Source organism: Coregonus clupeaformis, chromosome 33 (assembly GCF_020615455.1).
Source record: "Coregonus clupeaformis isolate EN_2021a chromosome 33, ASM2061545v1, whole genome shotgun sequence".
In the NCBI taxonomy this organism is placed as follows: Eukaryota; Metazoa; Chordata; class Actinopteri; order Salmoniformes; family Salmonidae; genus Coregonus; species Coregonus clupeaformis.
This window is the reverse complement of record NC_059224.1, coordinates 23028720-23051156: the sequence shown is the minus strand read 5'-3', so window position 1 is coordinate 23051156 and position 22437 is coordinate 23028720. Positions and strand designations below refer to the sequence as shown.

Sequence of the window (22437 nt, the reverse complement as noted above, 5' to 3'; positions counted from 1 at the left end):
ATATAGATTACTCCATGACATTAATTCAAGGCCACCAGCACTAACCAGAGCCCAATATGTTCCCTATGTTCCCCTGACAGTTCAGTTGAACATAATGTTTGAATATCAGTTCTCTGACTTATATCTATGATGGTGTAGTGTGGTTTGTACTGAAATCAAAGCCTGGCCTTGTTTTTGATATTGTCACAGCAGCGTCCACATGGAGGACTCATCTGGTAAGCATGTGTTGCTCCAGTCCAGAGGTTTCTGTCCTCACTCCAGACTCTGTTTGACTTATTTTTTACCTTTGACCTCCACCAATCAATAGCATTAGCTGTGTAGTTCCAGTCCTGGGTAGTTACTAGCACTCAGACACAGTGCTGTCTGTGTACAGTGCCTTCGGAAAGTATTCAGACCCCTTGACTTTTTCCACATTTTGTTACATTACAGCCTTATTCTAAAATTGATTAAATTGTTTTTTCCCCCCTCATCAATCTACTCACAATACCCCATAATGACAAAGCGAAAACAGGTTTTTAGACATTTTGGCAAATTATTCAGACTCTTTTCTATGAGACTCGAAATTGAGCTCAGGTACATCCTGTTTCCATTGATCATCCTTGAGATGTTTCTACAACTTGTTTGGAGTCCACCTGTGGTAAATTCAATTGATTGGACATGATTTGGAAAGGCACACTCATGTCTATATAAGGTCCCACAGTTGACAGTGCATGTCAGAGCAAAAACCAAGCCATCAGGTCGAAGGAATTGTCCGTAGAGCTCCGAGACAGGATTGTGTCGAGGCACAGATCTGGGGAAGGGTACCAAAACATTCCTGCAGCATTGAAGGTCCCCAAGAACACAGTGGACTCCATCATTCTTAAATGGAAGAAGTTTGGAACCACCAAGACTCTTCCTAGAGCTGGCCTTGGTCAGGGAGGTGACCAAGATCCCTATGGTCACTCTGACAGAGCTCTAGAGTTCCTCTGTGGAGATGGGAGAACCTTCCAAATGGACAACCATCTCTGCAGCACTCCACCAATTAGGCCTTTATGGTAGAGTGGCCAGACGGAAGCCACTCCTCAGTAAAAGGCACATCATGCAGTGGGGATGTTTTTCTGGGAGACTAGTCAGGATCCAGGCAAAGATGAATGGAGCAAAGTACAGAGAGATCCTTGTTGAAAACCTGCTCCAGAGCACTCAGGACTGGGGCACTCAGGACTGGGGCAAAGGTTCATCTTCTAACAGGACAACAACCCTAAGCACACAGCCAAGACAGCGCAGGAGTGGCCTCGGGACAAGTCTCTGAATGTCCTTGAGTGGCCCTGCCAGAGCCCGGACTTAAACCCGATCGAACATCTCTGGGGAGACCTGAAAATAGCTGTGCAGCGACGCTCCCCATCCATCCTGACAGAGCTTGAGAGGATCTGCAGAGAAGAATGGGAGAAACTCCCCAAATACTGGTGTGCCAAGCTTGTAGCGTCATACCCAAGAACACCCGAGGCTGTAATTGCTGCCAAAGGTGCTTCAACTAAGTACTGAGTAAAGGGTCTGAATACTTATGTAAATGTTATATTTCACTTTTTCATTTTTTATAAATTAGCAACAATTTCTACAAACCTGTTTTTGCTTTGTCATTATGGGGTATTGTGTGTAGATTGGGGGCGGTAGGTAGCTTAGTGGTTAAGAGCGTTGTGCCAGTAACCGAAAGGTCGCTGGTTCTAATCCCCGAGCCGACTAGGTGAAAAATCTGTCGATGTGCCCTTGAGCAAGGCACTTAACCCTAATTGCTCCTGTAAGTCGCTCTGGATAAGAGCGTCTGCTAAATGACTAAAATGTAAATGTAGATTGATGAGGGAAAAAAACAATTTAATCAATTTTAGAATAAGGCCGTAACCTAACAAAATGTGGAAAGAGTCAAGGGGTCTGAATACTTTCCGAAGGCACTGTATATTATAGATAGTACATGGATTCACTCAAAGTACAGAGCTCAAAGCGCAGCACTTTTCCCCTGGCATTGGGGATAATTTGTTTGCATTTCCATGTTTGACTGAATCCATGGGCTACTAATGACTTCCTCAGTTCCACATTATAGCAAACCTACAGTTCCTTACTTTGGTTCTCTGGTAATGTTTGGATGGATGTGTTATGGATCTCTCCCGTGACCAAGCACGTTTTGTGGATGTTGTTTTCCCTCCATGGTTCTTTATTATCTCCTTTTTTGGTCATTTTTCTATCATTTTTTTGTGGTTTCCTGTTTTTTGCCATTTGAAACATTGATATTTATTTCTTTGTCCGATGATGATGTCACAGTTGTATTAATGTACTCATCTTTTTCATTGGCTTTTCTGTCTCAGTACAAAAAGTGCATTGTGAACTGGCTTTTGCTCTGTTTGCAGCGGATATTGGGTTGTGCGGCTGTGTGTATGTGTGTGTGATTGATATCTAATTGTCCCTGTTCTCTCCCTGTAGCCCAGGAAAGACCTGCACTTCCTCATGGAGAACAACAATGAGTACAAAGGCCTTCTGGGATGCTTCCCTGACACCATTGGAGTACACAAGGTAGGCTCCTACAGGGGAGGGCGGAAGGGAGGAAGGGAGGAAGGGAGGGAGGGAGGGAGGGAGGGATGAATTGGTGTTCACATGATACTGAGTCTAGGGCAGAGGAGAGAGAGAATAACAACCATATGAAAATGACATTTTATTTTGGTTAGGACCTACAGTGTCTTTGCCATTAATGTAGATCCATGTTTAATCCAGTATAGCTGTAAAGTTGAATCCCTAGGTATTTTGTGCAAAGCTGTAGACTGTTCTCTCTTTTCACTGGTAGGCGGCCATAGAGAAGGTGAAGGAGGGAGACCGGCTGGTGGCAGCTAGCAAGATCACCCCTCAGGACAAAGTGACCATGGCTAAACGTGTTAGCACCATGTCATACGCACTACAAGGTAAGGCTACTGGGCTAATGCTAAATGTGTTAGCAATGGTTAAATGTGCTAGCACAAGGTGCTGTAAGCCTATGGCGTATAAAGAGATGGTTCCATCATCTGTACTACATAATGTGACAAAGTGGATTTCCTGTTTTCTCCCTGCCCACAGCTGAGATGAACCACTTCCATAGCAACCGTATCTACGACTACAACAGGGTGATGCAGCTGTACCTGGAGGAGCAAGTGAAGTTCTACGAGACTGTAAGAACAGTCGTCCAGGCCACACTGTACAAAGAAACACTCCCACATAGCCAGAAAACACACTTTTAGCTCACACGTCAGTAGCTTCTTCTCAAATAGAAAACCTATGAGTTCTTAGCCTGAATGACAGTCGATCTCAAGCAATTGAGTATTGCTAGCATTGTAATTATATTAATTAATGGGTAATTTCCACATGCTCACATGCAATTGTCTCCGATCCTGGTCACAAGGTCTGCAATGAGAGTGACTGCTATGAATAGATACATCTGTACATACAAATATTAGTCCATCAACAATTCTCCAATCTGATGAATGCTTTTATTTAGGCATTCAGCACATGGCTTTCAATGGGATTTTTCTCTTTATTCCTTGTTTGGGCAGATTGCTGAGAAGCTGAAGCAAGCACACAGTCAATTCACCACCATGTAAACCCACCTGCCTCCCAAGACTGAAGATGCAAGCCGAAGCCAGCTCAACACCCTAGAGATCTCTCTTTTTCTATTTCTCTCTCTGTTGCTTTTTCCCTTTGCGCTCAGTGCAATTTCATTTCCTGGAGTCGTTAGCTAATGATGCTAATGTAATCTGTTATAAACAGTCTAGGAACTGTTTAGGAAAAGGTATAAACAGTTGAAAACCAGATGGGTGGATGTTAGCAGTGCCTGATACACAGCTGGTGCCACATACAGCACCACACAGCCCAGTCCCACAGGAAACAACACTGACTACTTCCTGTGTCTCAGGTCAAGGTAACATAACAAAAATTCAGGCCCTCTGAACATATTGCACAGTTAAGCATTGCCCTCACTGCCTCAATGATTCACTCAAAATGCAGAGCTCAAAGCGCAGCTCTCTTTCGCTGGCATAGGGGATACTGTGTGCATTTCCATGTTTGACTGAATCCATGGGCTAGTCATGACTTCCTCAGTTCCGCATTATAGTAAACCTACAGTTCCTTACCTTGGTTCTCTGCTAATGTTTGGCTGTATGTGTTATGGATCTGTCCCGTGACCAAGCACGTCTTTGTGGATGTTGTTTTCCCTCCATTGTCCGTTATTATCCCCTTTGTTGGTCATCATTTGGACCTTACCCCAGCATCATTTTTTTTTCTAATCACAGCATTTCCACAGAAATTGTGATTATGATTTTTTTAAGTGATTGAAACACACACACACACACAGTTCAGCGTAGAGATGTTGCATTATGCCATGTCAGCTAAGTTCTGGCAGATATGAGAGAGAGTGTGTCACCACGCCCCTTGCTTGTGAGTGTGTCTGAACACTGCTGGCAGTGCCCCGCCCCTTCCTTCACTCACTTCCTCAATTGCTAACAGGAAGCTCGACCCTTTCCTGTCACTGTGCCTTGTTGACGTTCTGTAGAAAATAGAACTGCATGCTTCGCTCGTTTTTACTCTTCATGCCTTTCCCAAAACATGGAATCCTGCTCCTCTCCCTTCTAGAAGGACAGATTCCGATGGGGAATGTTAGAGGTTATGCAATGGGAGGCTACTCCTTGTCCATGGAAGCCAAACTTCAGCGAGCCAATGCTCCTCCCAATTGATACACAGCCATGCCTTTATCCAGGTGTCTGACAGCTTTGCTCTTCTCTGCCTCACTCCACTTAATACCGCAGTGCAATCTTCAATCATTCTTTAATCTCCCTCTTTCTATTCTCGTCACATGATAAATACAAATAAATATATATTCTATCTGATGCATGTGCTTTTTGGTTGTTGAGATATTATTTTATGTATAGAAATATTTGCGATACGTTGTCACCCAGAAAGAGGAAAAATTCAGTTTGATTTAATAAAAATGATTTGTACTCTGTGTACATTTCTGCATTTTCTTTGAGTGTGTTTGTGGGAGTGAGTGTGAGTCATGTCTTGTTCTGACGGACTGTGTGTGTATTTGGGAGGACACACACCCACACACACTCATACACACACAGCAGACCCCTTATTCCCCCGTCTGAAAAATGTGTAGAGATGGATAGGAATGAGAATGAGTTGGTCTATGAGCGGAGCGGAGTGTCAAAGAGTGTGTTTGTGCTGATTATGAGGGGAGGAAAGAAAGAGGTCTTTCACCCTGTACTCTGCCTGCACCCAGCTCTGACTGAAATCAGGTGCAGCTGGGTCTCTATCTCTACACCCACAAAGAGTTAAATATTTCACTCTACGAAGAGTTAAATATGCTATATATACAAAAGTATGTGGACACTTCAAATTAGTGGATTCGGCTATTTCAGCCACATCCGTTGCTGACAGGTGTACAAAATCGAGCACACAGCCATGCATTCTCCATAGACAAACATTGGCAGTAGAATGGCCTTACTGAAGAGCTCAGTGACTTTCAACGTGGCACCGTCATAGGATGTCACCTTTCCAACAAGTCAGTTCGTCAACTTTCTGCCCTGCTAGAGCTGCCCCGGTCAACTGTAAGTGTTGTTATTGTGAAGTGGAAAGGTCTGGGAGGAACAACGGCTCAGACGCGAAGTGGTAGGCCACAAAAGCTCACAGAACAAGACCACCGAGTGCTGAAGCCCGTAAAAATCTTCTTTCCTTGTTTGCAACACTCACTACCGAGTTCCAAACTGCCTCTGGAAGCAACATCAGCACAAGAACTGTTAGTCAGGAGCTTCATGAAATGGGTTTCCATGGCCGAGCAGCCTCACACAAGCCTAAGATCACCATGCGCAATGCCAAGCTTCTACATCTGCATTGCTTGCTGTTTGGGGTTTTAGGCTGGGTTTCTGTATACATCTGCTGATGTAAAAAGGGCTTTATAAATACAATTTGATTGATTGATTGGTGTAAAGCTCGCCTCCATTGGACTCTGGAGCAGTGGAAACGTGTTCTCTGGAGTGATGAATCACGCTTCACCATCTGGCAGTCCGACGTACAAATCTGGGTTTGGCAGATGCCAGGAGATATGCCAACTGTAAAGTTTGGTGGAGGAGGAATAATGGTCTGGGGCTGTTTTTCATGGTTCGGGCTAGGCCCTTTAGTTCCAGTGAAGAGAAATCTTAACGCTACAGCATACAATGACATTCTAGATTATTCTATGCTTCCAACTTTGTGGCAACAGTTTGGGAAAGGACCTTTCCTGTTTCAGCAGGACAATGCCCCTGTGCACAAAGCGAGGTCCATACAGAAATGGTTTGTCGAAATCGGTATCGAAGAACTTGACTGGCCTGCACAGAGCCCTGACCTCAATCCCATCGAACACCTTTGGGATGAATTGGAACGCTGACTGCAAAGCCAGGCCTAATCGCCCAACATCAGCGCCCCTCCTCACTAACGCTCTTGTGGTTGAATGAAATCAAGTCCCCGCAGAAATGTTCCAACATCTAGTGGAAAGCCTTCCCAGAAGAGTGGAGGCTGTTATAGCAGCAAAGGGGGGACCAACTCCATATTAATACCCATGATTTTGGAATGAGATGTTCGACGAGCAGGTGTCCACATACTTTTAGTAATGTAGTGTATCTCACTCTATACACACAAATAATTAAAAATCTCACTCTACACACACACACAGTGTTAAATATCTCACTCTGCACACAAGGCCATAAACATACACATAATTCCTCATGTCTGAATGCTAACTGCAGTTTAAGAACTGCGGCAGGTAGCCTAGCGGTTAATAGCGTTGGGCCAATAACCGAAAGGTCGCTGGTTTGAATCCCCAAGCCGACTAGGTGAAAAATCTGTCAGTGCCCGTGAGCAAGGTACTTAACCCTAATTGCTCCATTAAGTCACTCTGGTTAAAAGCATCTGCTAAAATGTAAGAACGTTAGATTGACATTAATGTGAGTTTTGTGTTTTTCCAGTTGGGATTCAGCCCTTAGTCATCACACTAACACACATTGCAGTTTAAACGGTGTCTTTCCTCTTCTATATATTATGTATGGTATAATATATAGCACGTTATGTACTGTATAGTATATTGTCCACCCGACTGTGACTCTATAGGAGTATAGTTCCCCTTCCTCCCTCCAGCAATAGGCTGTTAGTTTGGCACAGTCATGTTATTTTAGTACAGGACTGTGGAATCTATGTAACTCCAACCATCTTCTAGGCAGGTCAACACACACATAAAGGACTACTCGACGTGTGCCACCCCTTCCATACAATACTTGTTTTTCCGAGTTCACTGGATAATATCTGTTGTGTCTGTATTGGTCAGAAGACCTTAGTACAACATGCCACTGTATCCAGGACTCAGCTTGTCTCACTGAGCATAGGTGGCTGGTGGCACCTTAATTGGGGAGGATGGGCTCATAGTAATGGTTGGAATGGAATAAATTGAATGGTATCAAACACATGGTTTCCATGTGTTTGATACCATTCCATTTACTCCATTCCAGCCATTATTATGAGCCGTCCTCCCCTCACCAGCCTCCTGTGCCTGCCAGTCTGTTGCTCTGTTCTGCTGAACTTCAGGCTTATTGGTGGCATGGCCACATATGCAAATGTAAACATTATGCAAAAATATATGCACACATTGAAAATCCATCTCACTCCTTGTCCAGACCAGTGAGTAAGGTTACAGAACATTTCACTGTAAAAGTGTGGAGCATGTACATCTATGGTGATGTCATCAGATCAGACGAGCCATCATGGAGCCTGACCATTGTCAGGGGTGGTTGTCATGGCCATGCGGTGGTTGCTCAGGGCGACATACGTGGGCGGAAGGTGCGTGGGCGGATCATCATACTGACTTTCCTTAGAGAGTAGTAGTCCGAGTCCTTCCAGGAATACCACACGATTCCGTCTGGTCCTAGAGGGTTCTTCCCCTTGGGGGAATACCGGCCTCCCTGTGGGGTCACAAACACAGTCAGGGTCAGAGGTCAGGGTGGTAACGGGAGGAATACCGGTGATCAGATATCTATAGGTCTGTAAATATCGGCAAAGCACTTTGTCACAACTGCTGATGTAAAAAGGGGATTATAAAAAAACATTTGATTGGTTATGAATATGTTTTTTGTTATCATTACACACATAACATTATCAAACACTCACATACCATTCACGTTCTATCTGATAAGGTCATTTATTGTGCTGTGTGTGTGCATGGGTCTGTCTGTATGTTGAGGTTGTTACCCTGTAGTAGACTCCGTTGAGGTTGGCGTAGAAGCACTGGTTGTACCACCAGCCTCCGTGGGAGATCTCAGCACAGATGTTGCCCGTGTCGGGGGTGCTGAAGCCCTGCTTGTCATGGTACCAGCTGAATGAGTCCTCCGTCGTGCCACTGAACCCAGACACGTGGAGACAGTACTGGCTGTCCTCCCCATCCACACTGTATCGAGACACACAATGCCACCCAAAAGAGAATGTCTGGGTCATTCCAAATTCCAATAACAGTGCGTGTTTTCATTCAAATAAATAATTTGTTTTCTCAGAAAATCCCCATTTTGGAATGTCCAACTTCTGCAAAAAAGTTAACCTACATAACCCCAAGATTTTCCCAAGTTTTCACCATTGTTGTAAAGCCCTGGTTATTTTGTTGCTTTGGAAAAGTAATTTCTGAGGTTTTTACCTATTTAATGTGATTAGTGATAAATTAACATTTGTCCCTCGGGTTTAAGGTCTACCCTGAAACGTGAACTGGACTCTCGTTTTAATATGGTAAAACTATTCCTTTTTCAAAAGAAACATTGAACATTAATAGTCAAATCATAGTGTAAAAGCAGGTGAGCTGGTTCTACAATTTTTTGCCATTTTCTGGTGTTTTGTGGTGGAAAACTGAGCACATCGAGCATAACATGTCGTCAACCCTGTTACCCATTATAGGCTAGAAATGTTTTAACAAGTTAAAATATTGTTGCTAAGCTTGCATTCAATTCCCCCTCCCTGTTGCACACAACAAGCTTTCATTCCCCCTGTCACATGGGGAGTTACGGCTGATAAATATTAAATTGTCAACACTTTTACGGTCAACCCAGTCACTTTTACAGTCCGTTTTATAATATTCTTTATAATATTCTTTCATGACATAATGTTCAAATTACACTACCAATCACACTACCCAAAAGGCACTCTATTGGTAGAATGTCTATGTTTGTGTGTGATGTGGCTGCGTGCCTGTGTGTGCATGTTTGTCTCTAAGCCCCACCTGAAGCTCTCGTAGAGGGCGTGTTTGTGCTTGTTGCTCCAGTCCTCCAGGTCAATCCTGAGGCTATAGTCTCCCTGGCTGGTCAGGTCATGGATGTGGTCGTTGCCCAGCCAGAACTCAGAATGCAAATCACCAAACCCATCCTTATACTCCCTCCAGCTCCGGTCAAAGGTCACAGAGCCATCAACACGCCGCTGGAGCATCGTCCAGCCACCACCTGGGAGAAGGAGAGGATACGTATACATTAAACATGCAAAACACACATTATGAGGAAACGTTATTGACTGATCAAACTGGTTCTTCAAACCAAAAACCAACTATGTTTGTGTGTGACACGTGTGAGTGTATATAACCCTCACCCTCTGTCTCCATGTCACAGTAGACCTCGACAGGCATGGCCCCCAGTGAAGGCACCACCGTGTACAGACCAGAGCGCCTCACACCGTTATAGTAGATAGACGCACAATCTATAGGACAGTTCCTCACATGCTGCACCTCTGGGGGACAGAGAAAACAGAGCGTTTCATCAGTATTTGACACAATCTAAAAAAATGCAGTATTTGAGCAGAGATGAACAGTGGGATATTGGGCTCAGATGAGAACTTTTAAGGAGGCTTGTCTCCCCCTACTGGTAAATGGTAGAACTTGGCTCCAATGAATTGTAGATGTGTTAAATAAATCTAAAATAAGGCTAAAATATTAACTTATATATCTGATATTGTGTGTGTTTATCAAGAATGGGTGTATATGTACCTGGATGCAGGGCCTCCTCTGAACTCATCTGAGGGCTGGTGCCGACAATGTTGATCATACAGCCAGGGTTCCTCCGTACGCTCTCTACCAGCCGAGACAGGTTATGGATCTGGGCCTAGAGAGACAGACAACCGGCAAAAAAAACTTGGCAACAAGCTCTCAACATGTTTGAAAAAAGTATTTGGATTATTAATATGTGTACTGTACTGTACTGTGTACCTGAAGGTCGTAGATGAGGGTCCCTTGTAAGTGCACTAGTGTGGTGGCCTCGGCATAGTGCGTCTCCAATTCATGGAAACGATTCTCCAAGGATGAGTTAATACGGTTCTTCTCCTCACTCTGATATATACACACACACACACACACACACACACACACACACACACACATTAAGAAAATGATGCATGGATAAGTACACAGCAAAGAATAAACTCCACAGCTGGCCATTTCAAAATCCATGCAAGTGATGGAACAATGCTTGAAAGTGTTGATTGTTTGAAATATCTGGGTTTGAGGATATATTCTGAATAATCTTTTGGAAAGCATATTGATTATATTAGAAAAACAATTAACTATAAGCTTGGATAACAACTAATAACATAAAGATAACTAATGTAAAACATAATGTGTCCGTAAAACGTATATAGGTTATAGGTTAAGAACTTTTGTGAAAGAGCACAGTTTGAAAGATATGGCAAATAGAAATCAAACCGGATGGACATCAGAAATAGATGGGAGAGGTTGAGGGTAGAGGAAGGACAGGAGTAAAAACAAACAAAACAGAACTATTGTAAAATAGACCGTGTCCATAAAATGTATATAGTATGTATAAGCTGGAAGTAGAGGCCTACGCGTTGTTGTTCACTAGTTTACTCCAATTAGGGGAGAGGTGGTAGGGTTAGCAATTAATAAAGGATTTTTGTTTTAAAGGATATGTATATATATGTATGTATATGTATTTATATGTATGTATGTATGTATGTGTATATGTATGTATTTATATGTGTATGTATACAGTACCAGTCAAAAGTTTGGACACAACTACTCATACAAGGGTGTTTCTTTATTTTTACTATTTTCTACATTGTAGAATAATAGTGAAGACATCAAAACTATGAAATAACACATGTAGTAACCAAAAAAGTGTTAAACAAATCCAAATATATTTTAGGTCGTAAAATTCTTCAAATAGCCACCCTTTGCCTTGATGACAGCTTTGCACACTCTTGGCATTCTCTCAACCAGCTTCACCTGGAATGCTTTTCCAACAGTCTTGAAGGAGTTCCCACATATGCTTAGCACTTGTTGGCTGCTTTTCCTTAACTCTGCCGTCCGACTCATCCCAAACCATCTGAGTTGGGTTGAGGTCAGGGGATTGTGGCGGCCAGGTCATCTGATGCAGCACTCCATCACTCTCCTTCTTGGTAAAATAGCCCTTTCACAGCCTGGAGGTGTGTTGGGTCATTGTCCTGTTGAAAAACAAATGATAGTCCCACTAAGCCCAAACTAGATGGGATGGCATATCGCTGCAGAATTCTGTGGTAGCCATGCTGGTTAAGTGTGCCTTGAATTCTAAATAAATCACAGACAGTGTCACCAGCAAAGCACCCCCGCATCATAACACCTCCTCCTCCGTGCTTTACGGTGGGAACGACACATGCAGAGATCATCCGTTCACGCACACCGCGTCTCACAAAAACACGGCGGTTGGAACCAAAAATCTTCAATTTGGACTCCAGACCAAAGGAGACATTTCCACCGGTCTAATGTCCATTGCTTGTGTTTCTTGGCCCAAGCAGGTCTCTTCCCTATTGGTGTCCTTTAGTAGTGGTTTCTTTGCAGCAATTCGACCATGAAGGCCTGATTCACACAGTCCCCTCTGAACAGTTGATGGTGAAATGTGTCTGTGACTTGAACTCTGTGAGGCATTTATTTGGGCTGCAATTTCTGAGGCTGGTAACTCTAATGAACTTGTCCTCTGTAGCAGAGGTATCTCTGGGTCTTCCATTCCTGTGGCGGTCCTCATGAGAGCCAGTTTCATCATAGCGCTTGATGGTTTTTGTGACTGCACTTGAAGACACTTTCAAAGTTCTTGAAATGTTCCATATTGACTGACCTTCATGTCTTAAAGTAATGATGCACTGTCGTTTCTCTTTGCTTATTTGAGCTGTTCTTGCCATAATATAGACTTGGTCTTTTACCAAATAGGGCTATCTTCTGTATACCCCCCCCCCCCCCTTTATGGTTACTACATGATTCCATGTGTGTTATTTCATAGTTTAGATGTCTTCACTATTATTCTACAATGTAAAAAATAGTACAAATAAAGAAAAACCCTTGAATGAGTAGGTGTGTCCAAACTTTTGACTGGTAGTGTATATATTTGCAAAAAATACATGGGGGATTGGAAGTGATGCAGACAATTACATTGATGGAAGCTACAATCTATCTGCAAAATTAAAGCTGATCTACCCCCTAAAAACTATAAGCTTGGATTACTATACAGATCTAAGAATTGTAAAGACACATTATTGCACAATGTGTGAATCACTAAATGGGCTGTCACTCCCTAACAGAAGACAGCTGTCACGTTTTCGGCCGAGGCTGCTCCTCCTCCTTGTTCGGGCAGGCTTCGGCGGTCGTCGTCCCCGGAGTACTAGCTGCCACCGTTCGATGTTTCATGTTTGTTTGGTTTTGTCTGTTTGTACACCTGTCCCTTGTTAGTGTTTGATTTTGTTTCCTATTTAGTTATCGTGTGTTGGGGCAGGTGTTATGTGTGATTGTTATGTCAGCTGTTGCTGTTGATGGTTTTTCTCTCTCGTGTTGTTTGTGTCGAGAGTCCGCACTGCGTGCGCCTTTTCTTGTTTTACGCACTGTTGTGTGTGTGCGTAATTTGTTCATGCCTCCCGGTTGGGTTGGCTATTCACCTGTTTGGAGTTACTATTTTGGATTACTAAAGGCTGTTGACGAACACCCTTGTTCCTGCGCTTGATTCCCTGCACCACATCCACACTCAGCGTTCTGACAGAATCACACATCACACCATGGAATCAGCAGGAGCAACCGCGCCAACAGAGATCATGGAGGACCGTCTTCGTGGGCAGGAGGACAGGATCAACCAGATCGGTCACGCCCTGGATCGGGTGATGAACACTCTCCACCGATGGGAAAGCAGCGGGGTACCCACGTCCCCACCTACCGGACCATCCCCATCGGTCAGTCCTCCTGTCCACCTTCCGGAAACCAGTGGGATTCGGCTCTCGCTCCCGAGGGCGTACGACGGCTCCGCTGCCGGGTGTCAAGGGTTCCTGCTGCAAGTGGAGCTCTACCTCGCCACCGTACACCCGGCGCCCTCGGGACACGAGAGCGTCTCCGCCCTCATCTCCTGTCTCACCGGCAAGGCGTTGGAGTGGGCCAACGCCGAATGGAGGAGAATGGACGCCGCTACCATTACCTATGCGGAGTTCTCCCGCCGCTTCCGTACCGTGTTTGACCATCCACCAGAAGGGAAGGCGGCAGGGGAGCGTCTGTTCTACCTCCGACAGGGGATGAGGAGCGCCCAGGATTTTGCTCTGGAGTTCCGGACTCTAGCGGCAGATGCAGGGTGGAATGAGCGGGCCCTCATAGACCACTTCCGCTGCAGCCTCCGGGAGGACGTCCAGAGAGAGTTGGCGTGCAGGGATACCACGTTGTCGTTTGACCAACTGGTCGACATGGCCATTCGGCTGGACACCCTGCTCGCCACCCGTGGACGTCCCGGGTGGGGGTCGCCCATTTCACCCTCCAGCACCTCCGAGCCGAGCCCTATGGAGCTCGGGGGTGCTGGCGCTAGAGAACGGAGGAGTAGGAACCCGAGGGGGGCCGTTCCCTGCACTAACTGTGGCCGTGGAGGGCACACCGCGGCTAGGTGTTGGGGAAGGTCCCCCGGTGGAGGTGAAGGCAGGCCACGCATTGGGGAGTCCCCCCCAGGTGAGTAGGCGCCCTACTTACCCAGAGCTTTCTGTCGTTCACATAACCTTGCCTGTTTGTTTTCCACAGGTTGCACCTCGTTCCCAGCATAAGGCGCTAGTAGATTCAGGCGCAGCTGGGAATTTTGTAGATCGCCAGTTCTGTGTAGAGTTAGGGATTCCTCTCCTTCCCGTTGATAAGCCTTTCCCTGTACATGCCCTAGATAGCCGTCCGTTAGGATCTGGGTTGATTAGGGAGGTCACAGCGCCCCTTAAGATGGTGGCGCAGGGGGTCATGAGGAGACGATTCAGTTCTATCTGATTGACTCTCCTGCGTATCCGGTGGTGCTGGGGCTTCCCTGGTTGATTACCCATGACCCTACTATTTCGTGGCGAGAGAAAGCTCTTAAAGGGTGGTCTGCTCAGTGTGAGGGGCTGTGTCTGGGTGTTTCCATAGGGGCGACCTCGGTGGAAAGTCCGAATCTAATGCCAGCACTGCATATTCCCCCAGTATGAGGATTTGAAACTGGTGTTTAGTAAGACTAGGCGGCGCAGCTGCCGCCTCATAGACAGGGGGATTGTGCGATAGATCTCCAGTCAGGAGCAGCCCTCCCCGCGGAGCCATGTGTATCCCTTGTCTCAAGAGGAGAGGAAGGCAATGGAAACTTACATCGCCGAGTCTCTGAGACAGGGATACATACGGGCCTCCACTTCACCCGCTTCCTCAAGCTTCTTTTTGTGAAGAAAAAAGATGGAGGTCTGCGCCCGTTTATTGATTACCGCGGTCTCAATCAGATTACGGTGAAGTACAGCTATCCACTCCCTCTGATTGCGACTATGACGGAGTCATTACACGGTGCTCAGTTCTTCACAAAATTGGATCTCAGGAGCGCATATAACTTGGTGCGCATTAGAGAGGGCGATGAATGGAAGACAGCGTTTAGCACGACCTCCGGACATTAGGAGTATCTCGTCATGCCATATGGGTTAATGAATGCTCCCTCAGTCTTCCAATCCTTCGTCGATGAGATTTTCCGGGACATGCAGGGACAGGGAGTAGTCGTGTACATAGACGATATTCTGGTGTACAGTTCTACCCGAGCAGAGCATGTAGCCCTGGTGCGCCGAGTGTTGAGGAGGCTGTTGGAGCATGACCTATATGTCAAGGCAGAGAAATGTATGTTCTTTCAGAAGTCGGTCTCCTTTTTGGGTTATCAGTTGTCTGCGTCAGGGGTGAAGATGGAGGTTGACCGGGTGTCAGCTGTGCGTAATTGGCAAACACCAACCACTGTGAAAGAGGTGCAACAGTTCTTGGGTTTTGCGAATTATTACCGGAGGTTTATCCGGGGTTTTGGACAGGTGGCAGCTCCCATAACGTCTCTGTTGAAGTGGGGTCCGGTGCGCTTGCGGTGGTCAGCTGAGGCGGACAGGGCTTTTGGGAAACTGAAGGACCTGTTTACCTCAGCGCCGGTGTTGGCGCATCCGGATCCCGCTTTACCTTTCCAGGTAGAGGTAGACGCGTCCGAGGCCGGTATTGGGGCCGTTCTCTCACAACGGTCTGGCACACCACCTAAACTCCGCCCCTGTGCTTTTTTATTCTAAGAAGCTCAGTCCGGCGGAGCGGAATTATGACGTAGGGGACAGGGAGCTGTTAGCCGTGGTACAGGCCCTAAAGGTGTGGAGGCATTGGCTTGAGGGGGCTCAACACCCTTTCCTCATTCTAACTGACCACCGTAACCTGGAATACATCCGGGCAGCTAGGAGACTGAATCCTCGCCAGGCCCGCTGGACTATGTTTCTAGCCCGGTTTGTGTTTAAAATCACTTACATCCCTGGGTCCCAGAACGGGAAGGCAGATGCCCTGTCTCGGCGGTATGACACGGAGGAGAGGTCCGTTGAGCCCACTCCCATACTACCAAAGTCTTGTCTGGTTGCACCGGTGGTATGGGAGGTCGATGCCGAGATCGAGCGGGCGTTACGCACCGACCCAAGTCCTCCACAGTGTCCAGTGGGTCGGACGTACGTTCCGCTCGAGGCACGCGATCGCCTCATTTATTGGGCTCATACGTCCCCCTCCTCTGGACATCCAGGTATCGGCCGGACAGTTCACTGCCTTAGCACTAAGTACTGGTGGCCAACGTTAGCCAGGGATGTGAGGATTTATGTCTCCTCCTGTTCGGTGTGTGCCCAGTGTAAGGCGCCCAGACATTTGCCCAGGGGTAAGCTACAACCCCTGCCCGTTCCACAACGACCCTGGTCACACCTCTCGGTGGATTTTGTTACAGACCTTCCCTCCTCACAGGGGAATACTACCATCCTGGTCGTTGTGGATCGGTTCTCGAAGGCCTGTCGTCTCCTTCCCATGCCGGGTCTACCTACTGCCCTACAGACCGCTGAGGCTCTGTTTACCCATGTCTTCCGGCATTACGGGGTACCCGAGGATATAGTGTCTGATCGAGGCCCCCAGTTCACCTCCAGAGTGTGGAGAGCGTTTATGGAACGGTTGCGGGTTTCGGTGAGCCTTACCTCGGGTTACCACCCGGAGAGTAATGGGCAGGTTGAACGTGTTAACCAGGATGTGGGTAGGTTTCTGAGGTCTTATTGCCAGTGCCGGCCGGAGGAGTGGGCGAGATACGTTCCTTGGGCCGAGATGGCACAGAACTCTCTCCGCCACTCCTCCACCCAACTAACCCCTTTCCAGTGTGTGTTAGGGTACCAGCCGGTTCTGGCACCTTGGCACGAGAGCCAGATCGAGGCCCCTGCGGTGGATGAGTGGGTGCGGCGCTCGGAGGAGACATGGAACGCTGCCCACGTTAATCTGCAGCGGGCCATCCGTCGGCATAAGACGAGCGCCGATCTCCACCGCAGTGAGGGGCCTGTGTACGCACCTGGAGATCGAGTCTGGCACTCGACCAGAAACCTGCCCCTCCGCCTGCCCTGCCGGAAGCTGGGTCGGCGGTTTGTGGGGCCATTCAAAGTCCTGAGGAGGTTGAACGAGGTGTGTTACAGGTTAGAACTGCCTATTGATTACAGGAATATTAACCCCTCGTTCCATGTGTCTCTCCTCAGGCCGGTGGTAGCTGGTCCACTCCAGGACTATGAGATAGAAGAGACTCCTCCGCCCCGTTGGACATCGAGGGGGCTCCGGCGCACACTGTGAGGTCCATCCTTGATTCGAGACGCCGGATGGGGGTCTCCAATATCTCGTGGAGTGGGAGGGTACGGCCCGGAGGAGCAGTGCTGGGTGCCGAGGAGGGACATATTAGACCAGTCCCTGCTGACCGAGTTCCATCGGGGTCATCCTACGCGCCCTGCTCCGCGTCGTCCTGGTCGTCCCCGAGGCCGGGATCGGCGCACGGCTGGAGCCGCGCGTCAAGGGGGGGGTACTGTCACGGTTTCGGCCGAGGCTGCTCCTCCTCCTTGTTCGGGCAGGCTTCGGCGGTCGTCGTCCCCCGGAGTACTAGCTGCCACCGTTCGATGTTTCATGTTTGTTTGGTTTTGTCTGTTTGTACACCTGTCCCTTGTTAGTGTTTGATTTTGTTTCCTATTTAGTTATCGTGTGTTGGGGCAGGTGTTATGTGTGATTGTTATGTCAGCTGTTGCTGTTGATGGTTTTTCTCTCTCGTGTTGTTTGTGTCGAGAGTCCGCACTGCGTGCGCCTTTTCTTGTTTTACGCACTGCTGTGTGTGTGCGTAATTTGTTCATGCCTCCCGGTTGGGTTGGCTATTCACCTGTTTGGAGTTACTATTTTGGATTACTAAAGTCTGTTGACGAACACCCTTGTTCCTGCGCTTGATTCCCTGCACCACATCCACACTCAGCGTTCTGACAACAGCTGCATTGGTACCAATTTCTTTCTAAATGTATCAACTTAAATTTCCCTGTATCAGTGGAGGCTGCTGGGGGAGGATGGCTCATAATAATGTCTGGAACTAAGTAAATGGAATGGCATCAAACACATGGAAAAAAACATTTGTTTTATCTATTTGATACCATTCCACAAATTTCGCTCCAGCCATTACCACGAGCCCGTCCTCCCCAATTAACGTGCCACCAACCTCCTGTTTCCTGTATATATAAAAAATGTCCCTGTATTTACTAACTTTACAAGACTCACACTACTCCTTTCAACAACAGTAGCAGTCACAAATTCCAAGGGTACATCATGAGGTTGGAGTAAGATCTTTCAGATACAAAGACCCAACTGACTGGAACAATTTACCTACAGAAATCAGGACATTACAATCATACAGTGAATTTAAGAAAGCCCTTTTTCAAATGTTAAGATCAAACTGTTTGTGGTTTTAACTAATAAAAACACCACTATGTGAGGATGTTTGTAAATATGTACAGTGGCTTGCAAAAGTATTCATCCCCCTATTTTGTTGCCTTACAACCTGGAATTAAAATTGATTTTTTGGGGGTTTGTATCATTTGATTTACACAACATGCCTACCACTTTGAAGATGCAACATATTTGTTCTTGTGAAACAAACAAGAAATAAGACAAAAAAACTGAAAACTTGAGCGTGCATAACTATTCACGTGAAAACTTGAGCGTGCCCCCCCCCCCCCCAAAGTCAATACTTTGGAGAGCCACCTTTGGCAGCAATTACAGCTGTAAGTCTCTTGGGGTATGTCTCTATAAGCTTGGCACATCTAGCCACTGGGATTTTTGCCCATTCTTCAAGGCAAAACTGCTCCAGCTCCTTCAAGTTGGATGGGTTCCGCTGGTGTACAGCAATCTTTAAGTCATACCACAGATTCTCAATTGGATTGAGGTCTGGGCTTTGACTAGGCCATTCCAAGACATTTAAATGTTTCCCCTTAAACCACTTGAGTGTTGCTTTAGCAGTATGCTTAGGGTCATTGTCCTGTTGCAAGATGAACCTCCGTCCCAGTCTCAAATCTCTGGAAGACTGAAACAGGTTTCCCTCAAGAATTTCCCTGTATTTAGCGCCATCCATCATTCCTTCAATTCTGACCAGTTTCCCAGTCCCTGCCGATGAAAAACATCCCCACAGCATGATGCTGCCATCACCATGCTTCACTGTGGGGATGGTGTTCTCGGGGTGATGAGAGGTGTTGGGTTTGCGCCAGACATAGCGTTTTCCTTGATGGCCAAAAAGCTCAATTTTAGTCTCATCTGACCAGAGTACCTTCTTCCATATGTTTGGGGAGTCTCCCACATGCCTGTTTGCTTGTTTTTTTCTTTAAGCAATGGCTTTTTTCTGGCCACTCTTCCGTAAAGCCGAGCTCTGTGGAGTGTACGGTTTAAAGTGGTCCTATGGACAGATACTCCAATCTCCGCTGTGGAGCTTTGCAGCTACTTCAGGGTTATCTTTGGTATCTTTGTTGCCTCTCTGATTAATGCCCTCCTTGCCTGGTCCGTGAGTTTTGATGGGCGGCCTTCTCTTGGCAGGTTTGTTGTGGTGCCATATTCTTTCAATTTTTTAATAATGGATTTTATGGTGCTCCGTGGGATGTTAAAAGTTTCTGATATTTTTTTATAACCCAACCCTGAACTGTACTTCTCCACAACTTTGTCCCTGACCTGTTTAGAGAGCTCCTTGGTCTTCATGGTGCCGCTTGCTTGGTGATGCCCCTTGCTTAGTGGTGTTGCAGACTCTGGGGCCTTTCAGAACAGGTGTATATATACTGAGATCATGTGACAGATCATGTGACACTTAGATTGCACACAGGTGGACTTTATTTAACTAATTATGTGACTTCTGAAGGTAATTGGTTGCACCAGATCTTATTTAGGGGCGTCATAGCAATGGGGGTGAATACATATGCACGCACCACTTTTCCGTTATTTATTTTTTTCATTTCACTTCACCAATTTGGACTATTTTGTGTATGTCCATTACATGAAATCCAAATAAAAATCCATTTAAATTACAGGTATAATGCAACAAAATAGGAAAAACGCCAAGGGGGATGAATACTTTTGCAAGGCACTGTATGTATGTATTATAAGTACTTAGTTGTATTAGTAGTTGTAGCAGTACTTTTTATTAGTTGTAGGCCTATTAACACTTTTTTTATGTTGTTAATGTACTTTTTTAATTTTATTATTATTATTATTTCAATGTTATTATTTTTAGACAGTAGTTGCCATATTATTCATGTTATTAAGTATTGTTGTTGTTTTTTTGTGTTTTTTTGGACACGAGATGGTGCATCTCAAGAGATTTCATCCTACAAAATGTCTAATAAATAAATAGTACATTTTCATAAAACACGGATGTACTGTACATGCTAAGAAAAGTCTGTCTAACTGCTATGCCCTTTTTCCCTGGAATAAGGTGAGAAGTGTTGTGATATAAGAGTGGGGCAATATACTGTATGACGCCAGAAAAAGAGATATGCAGAGAGAGTGAGAGAAAGGGAGTAAGAAGGATAATGGAAATTACAAAGACAGACAGACAGACGGGATTCAACCACCTAAGCAAGGCCTAACTCCAACCATCCCACCTACAGGCGCTCTATTCCCAGCCCATATCCCTAACCACATCCCAGTGGCCCGATCCCCCTTTCGTCCCAGACCAGGTAAAAGCCATGGTTAGCCAAAGGGCTAAGTCCCAGTGTCACAGACACACGAGGCAGCACGTGGTGGAGGAGGGCCAGCAGGGCCAGGAGAGCCAGGCCAGAGTACCCAGGGCTAATCCCCTTAGCGCCAGGGTCAAGGACTTGCTAGGAGGGAGGGACACCTGGAGAGATACCGTAAGCAACCGGCTGCCACAGCACAGGGGGAGTAACAGAGACAGGTGTCAGTGTGTATGTGTGTGTCTACAGTATGTGTGTGTTAGTTGGCTGAAGTAATCCTTTATGACGTAGGGTTAGAGCGTGTTCCAGAAGCTTTCAGCATTCAGTTTAACGTAAAGTAACCACAGCAGTATCTCAAGAACAGTTGCTCACCTGCAATTCTAGACCACTGGCACGTCCTGCTCTGAGTCTGAAGCAGTGGCTCACCTCCAGCCTTACACACTCATACAGAAACTAGAGCACTGTATCTGTATTTGAACTTTCATTTCCATAAAGCTCTATAACTGGCCTACTTGTTTTTCCACTGTCGTTCTAGAACTCTAGTTCTAGAATTTGAACGCCATCTATTTCTCTACACCATTAGCCTATTCCTCCAGTTATATCTCTAGAACCCACCTGCAGCTCCAGAACCTTGACGCGGTGCCTGTGGTTCCTCAGCTCCTCCTGAAGCTCTGAGATGGTCTCCCTCAGCGACAGAATCTGCTGTTTCCTCTCCTCATTTTCATGCAGCCAGTAGGAGACCTCGTCTGTGCAACGGAACATGTCTGGACAGCGCTGGTCCTCCGTCTGGGGCAGGGTGGCCACCAGACGGCACATCCCATCCTCCATCACCTGGTTACTGTAGTCCCCGCACTGGGAGCCCCCGCTACCCCCGCCGATCTGATGACTAGTAGGGTCTTCTCCATGGACCTCCCGGACCAGGACTAGGAGGACACACAGAGACAACCACAAGCCCAAGAGGGGGGTACAGTGAGGGGGTAGGAAGGCCATTGTTCTCCTCTGGTTGGAACGTCCTAGCTTGGTCAGAGAGAGTGGTCTGTCTGGCTCTGGAGACTGACAGGTTCAGGTTCAGGTTTAGCTTTCTCTCTGTAGGAATAACAATAAAGCCTTAGTACTATAAAATCACTGTACACTGGTAGGCCTATATGTACCACCAGATCATCATTACATTAACATAATTTAGGATACGCTCTTATGCAGAGCAACTACGATTAAGTGCCTTGCTCAAGGGTACATCAAAATATTTTTTTACTTAGTCAGCTCAGGGATTCGAACCAGCGACATTTCAGTTGTTGGCCCAAAGCGCTTAACCACTAGGCTACCTGCCGCCCCATCGTAGTCCAGACATTAACTAATCTCTCACATATTCACAGTTCACATCGATGCCCACCTCTCAACCACTACCTTTGACCTGCTCTAATAGTGTGATAAATATAAATTAATACTAGGTGAACCTACCAGGTTATAATAGTTTAATTGCATCATGACTGCTATACATGTTTTCAAATGACTGAGTAGCTTTTACTGACACACAAATATATAAGCCAATGTATCTCAAACCCCCCTCCAAAACAACATCCTAGTTATTCGCTCTTGGCCAATGCATTCCCTTCAAGTCTTTTACTGAAATGCAACGCAACACAACACAATAAAACACAACAACAAACCCAGTATAGAACCCCCCTGTACATGTACAGAGTTAGCTACAAGGCTGCTGTAAACAAAGAAGTTTGGTATTTCTTTACCTTTCTCCTGGCCAGTCTCTCGCCCCAGTCCTTACACCATCCTGGTCGTAAGACCCTCCCCATTCCCCTCCTCTCCTCTCCGTTTACGTCGTTCCTTCTCTTCTCCACTCTCCACCTCTCTTTCTCTGTCTATCTCTCCGTGTGAAAGAGTGATTTAGAGCAG

The 22437-nt window shown here is 46.3% G+C and overlaps 2 protein-coding genes across 8 annotated transcripts in view; one reads left to right on the top strand and one right to left on the bottom strand.

Moving 5' to 3' along the window:
* The window catches only part of snx9b (sorting nexin 9b), a 39762-nt gene extending 34769 nt beyond the window's left edge, over positions 1-4993 (top strand). For all 6 annotated transcript variants that reach the window (XM_045210209.1, XM_045210208.1, XM_045210207.1 and 3 more), the window contains 4 exons: positions 2452-2541; positions 2810-2924; positions 3076-3167; positions 3549-4993. In XM_045210209.1, the coding sequence (XP_045066144.1) occupies positions 2452-2541; positions 2810-2924; positions 3076-3167; positions 3549-3596 (345 nt within the window). In that variant the 3' untranslated portion in view covers positions 3597-4993. The remainder of the gene's footprint in view (positions 1-2451; positions 2542-2809; positions 2925-3075; positions 3168-3548) is intronic.
* Positions 4994-7530: 2537 nt separating this feature from the next.
* Positions 7531-22437, bottom strand: LOC121549266 (microfibril-associated glycoprotein 4-like). Of its 2 annotated transcripts, none has more exons than XM_041861127.1 (8): positions 22275-22437; positions 21145-21615; positions 10250-10369; positions 10031-10145; positions 9637-9774; positions 9278-9494; positions 8266-8461; positions 7531-7979 (listed from the first exon to the last, which is right to left on the bottom strand). In XM_041861127.1, exons 2-8 carry the CDS (start codon positions 21517-21519, stop codon positions 7833-7835), a joined length of 1308 nt encoding a protein of 435 aa, XP_041717061.1. In that variant the 5' UTR covers positions 21520-21615; positions 22275-22437; the 3' UTR covers positions 7531-7832. The 2 variants fall into 2 exon arrangements, with proteins under 2 accessions (XP_041717061.1, XP_045066014.1); XM_045210079.1 differs by having other exon boundaries at positions 21145-21452.

Bases quoted from the DNA above. Each gene is read 5' to 3' on its own strand.
- LOC121549266 (XM_041861127.1), bottom strand. From the start codon at position 21,519: ATGGCCTTCCTACCCCCTCACTGTACCCCCCTCTTGGGCTTGTGGTTG. The intron at 9,775-10,030 runs GTACATATACAC...TCTGTCCCCCAG, and splicing joins AGAGGAGGCCCTGCATCCAG to AGGTGCAGCATGTGAGGAAC. The intron at 9,495-9,636 runs GTGAGGGTTATA...TCCTTCTCCCAG, and splicing joins CTGTGACATGGAGACAGAGG to GTGGTGGCTGGACGATGCTC.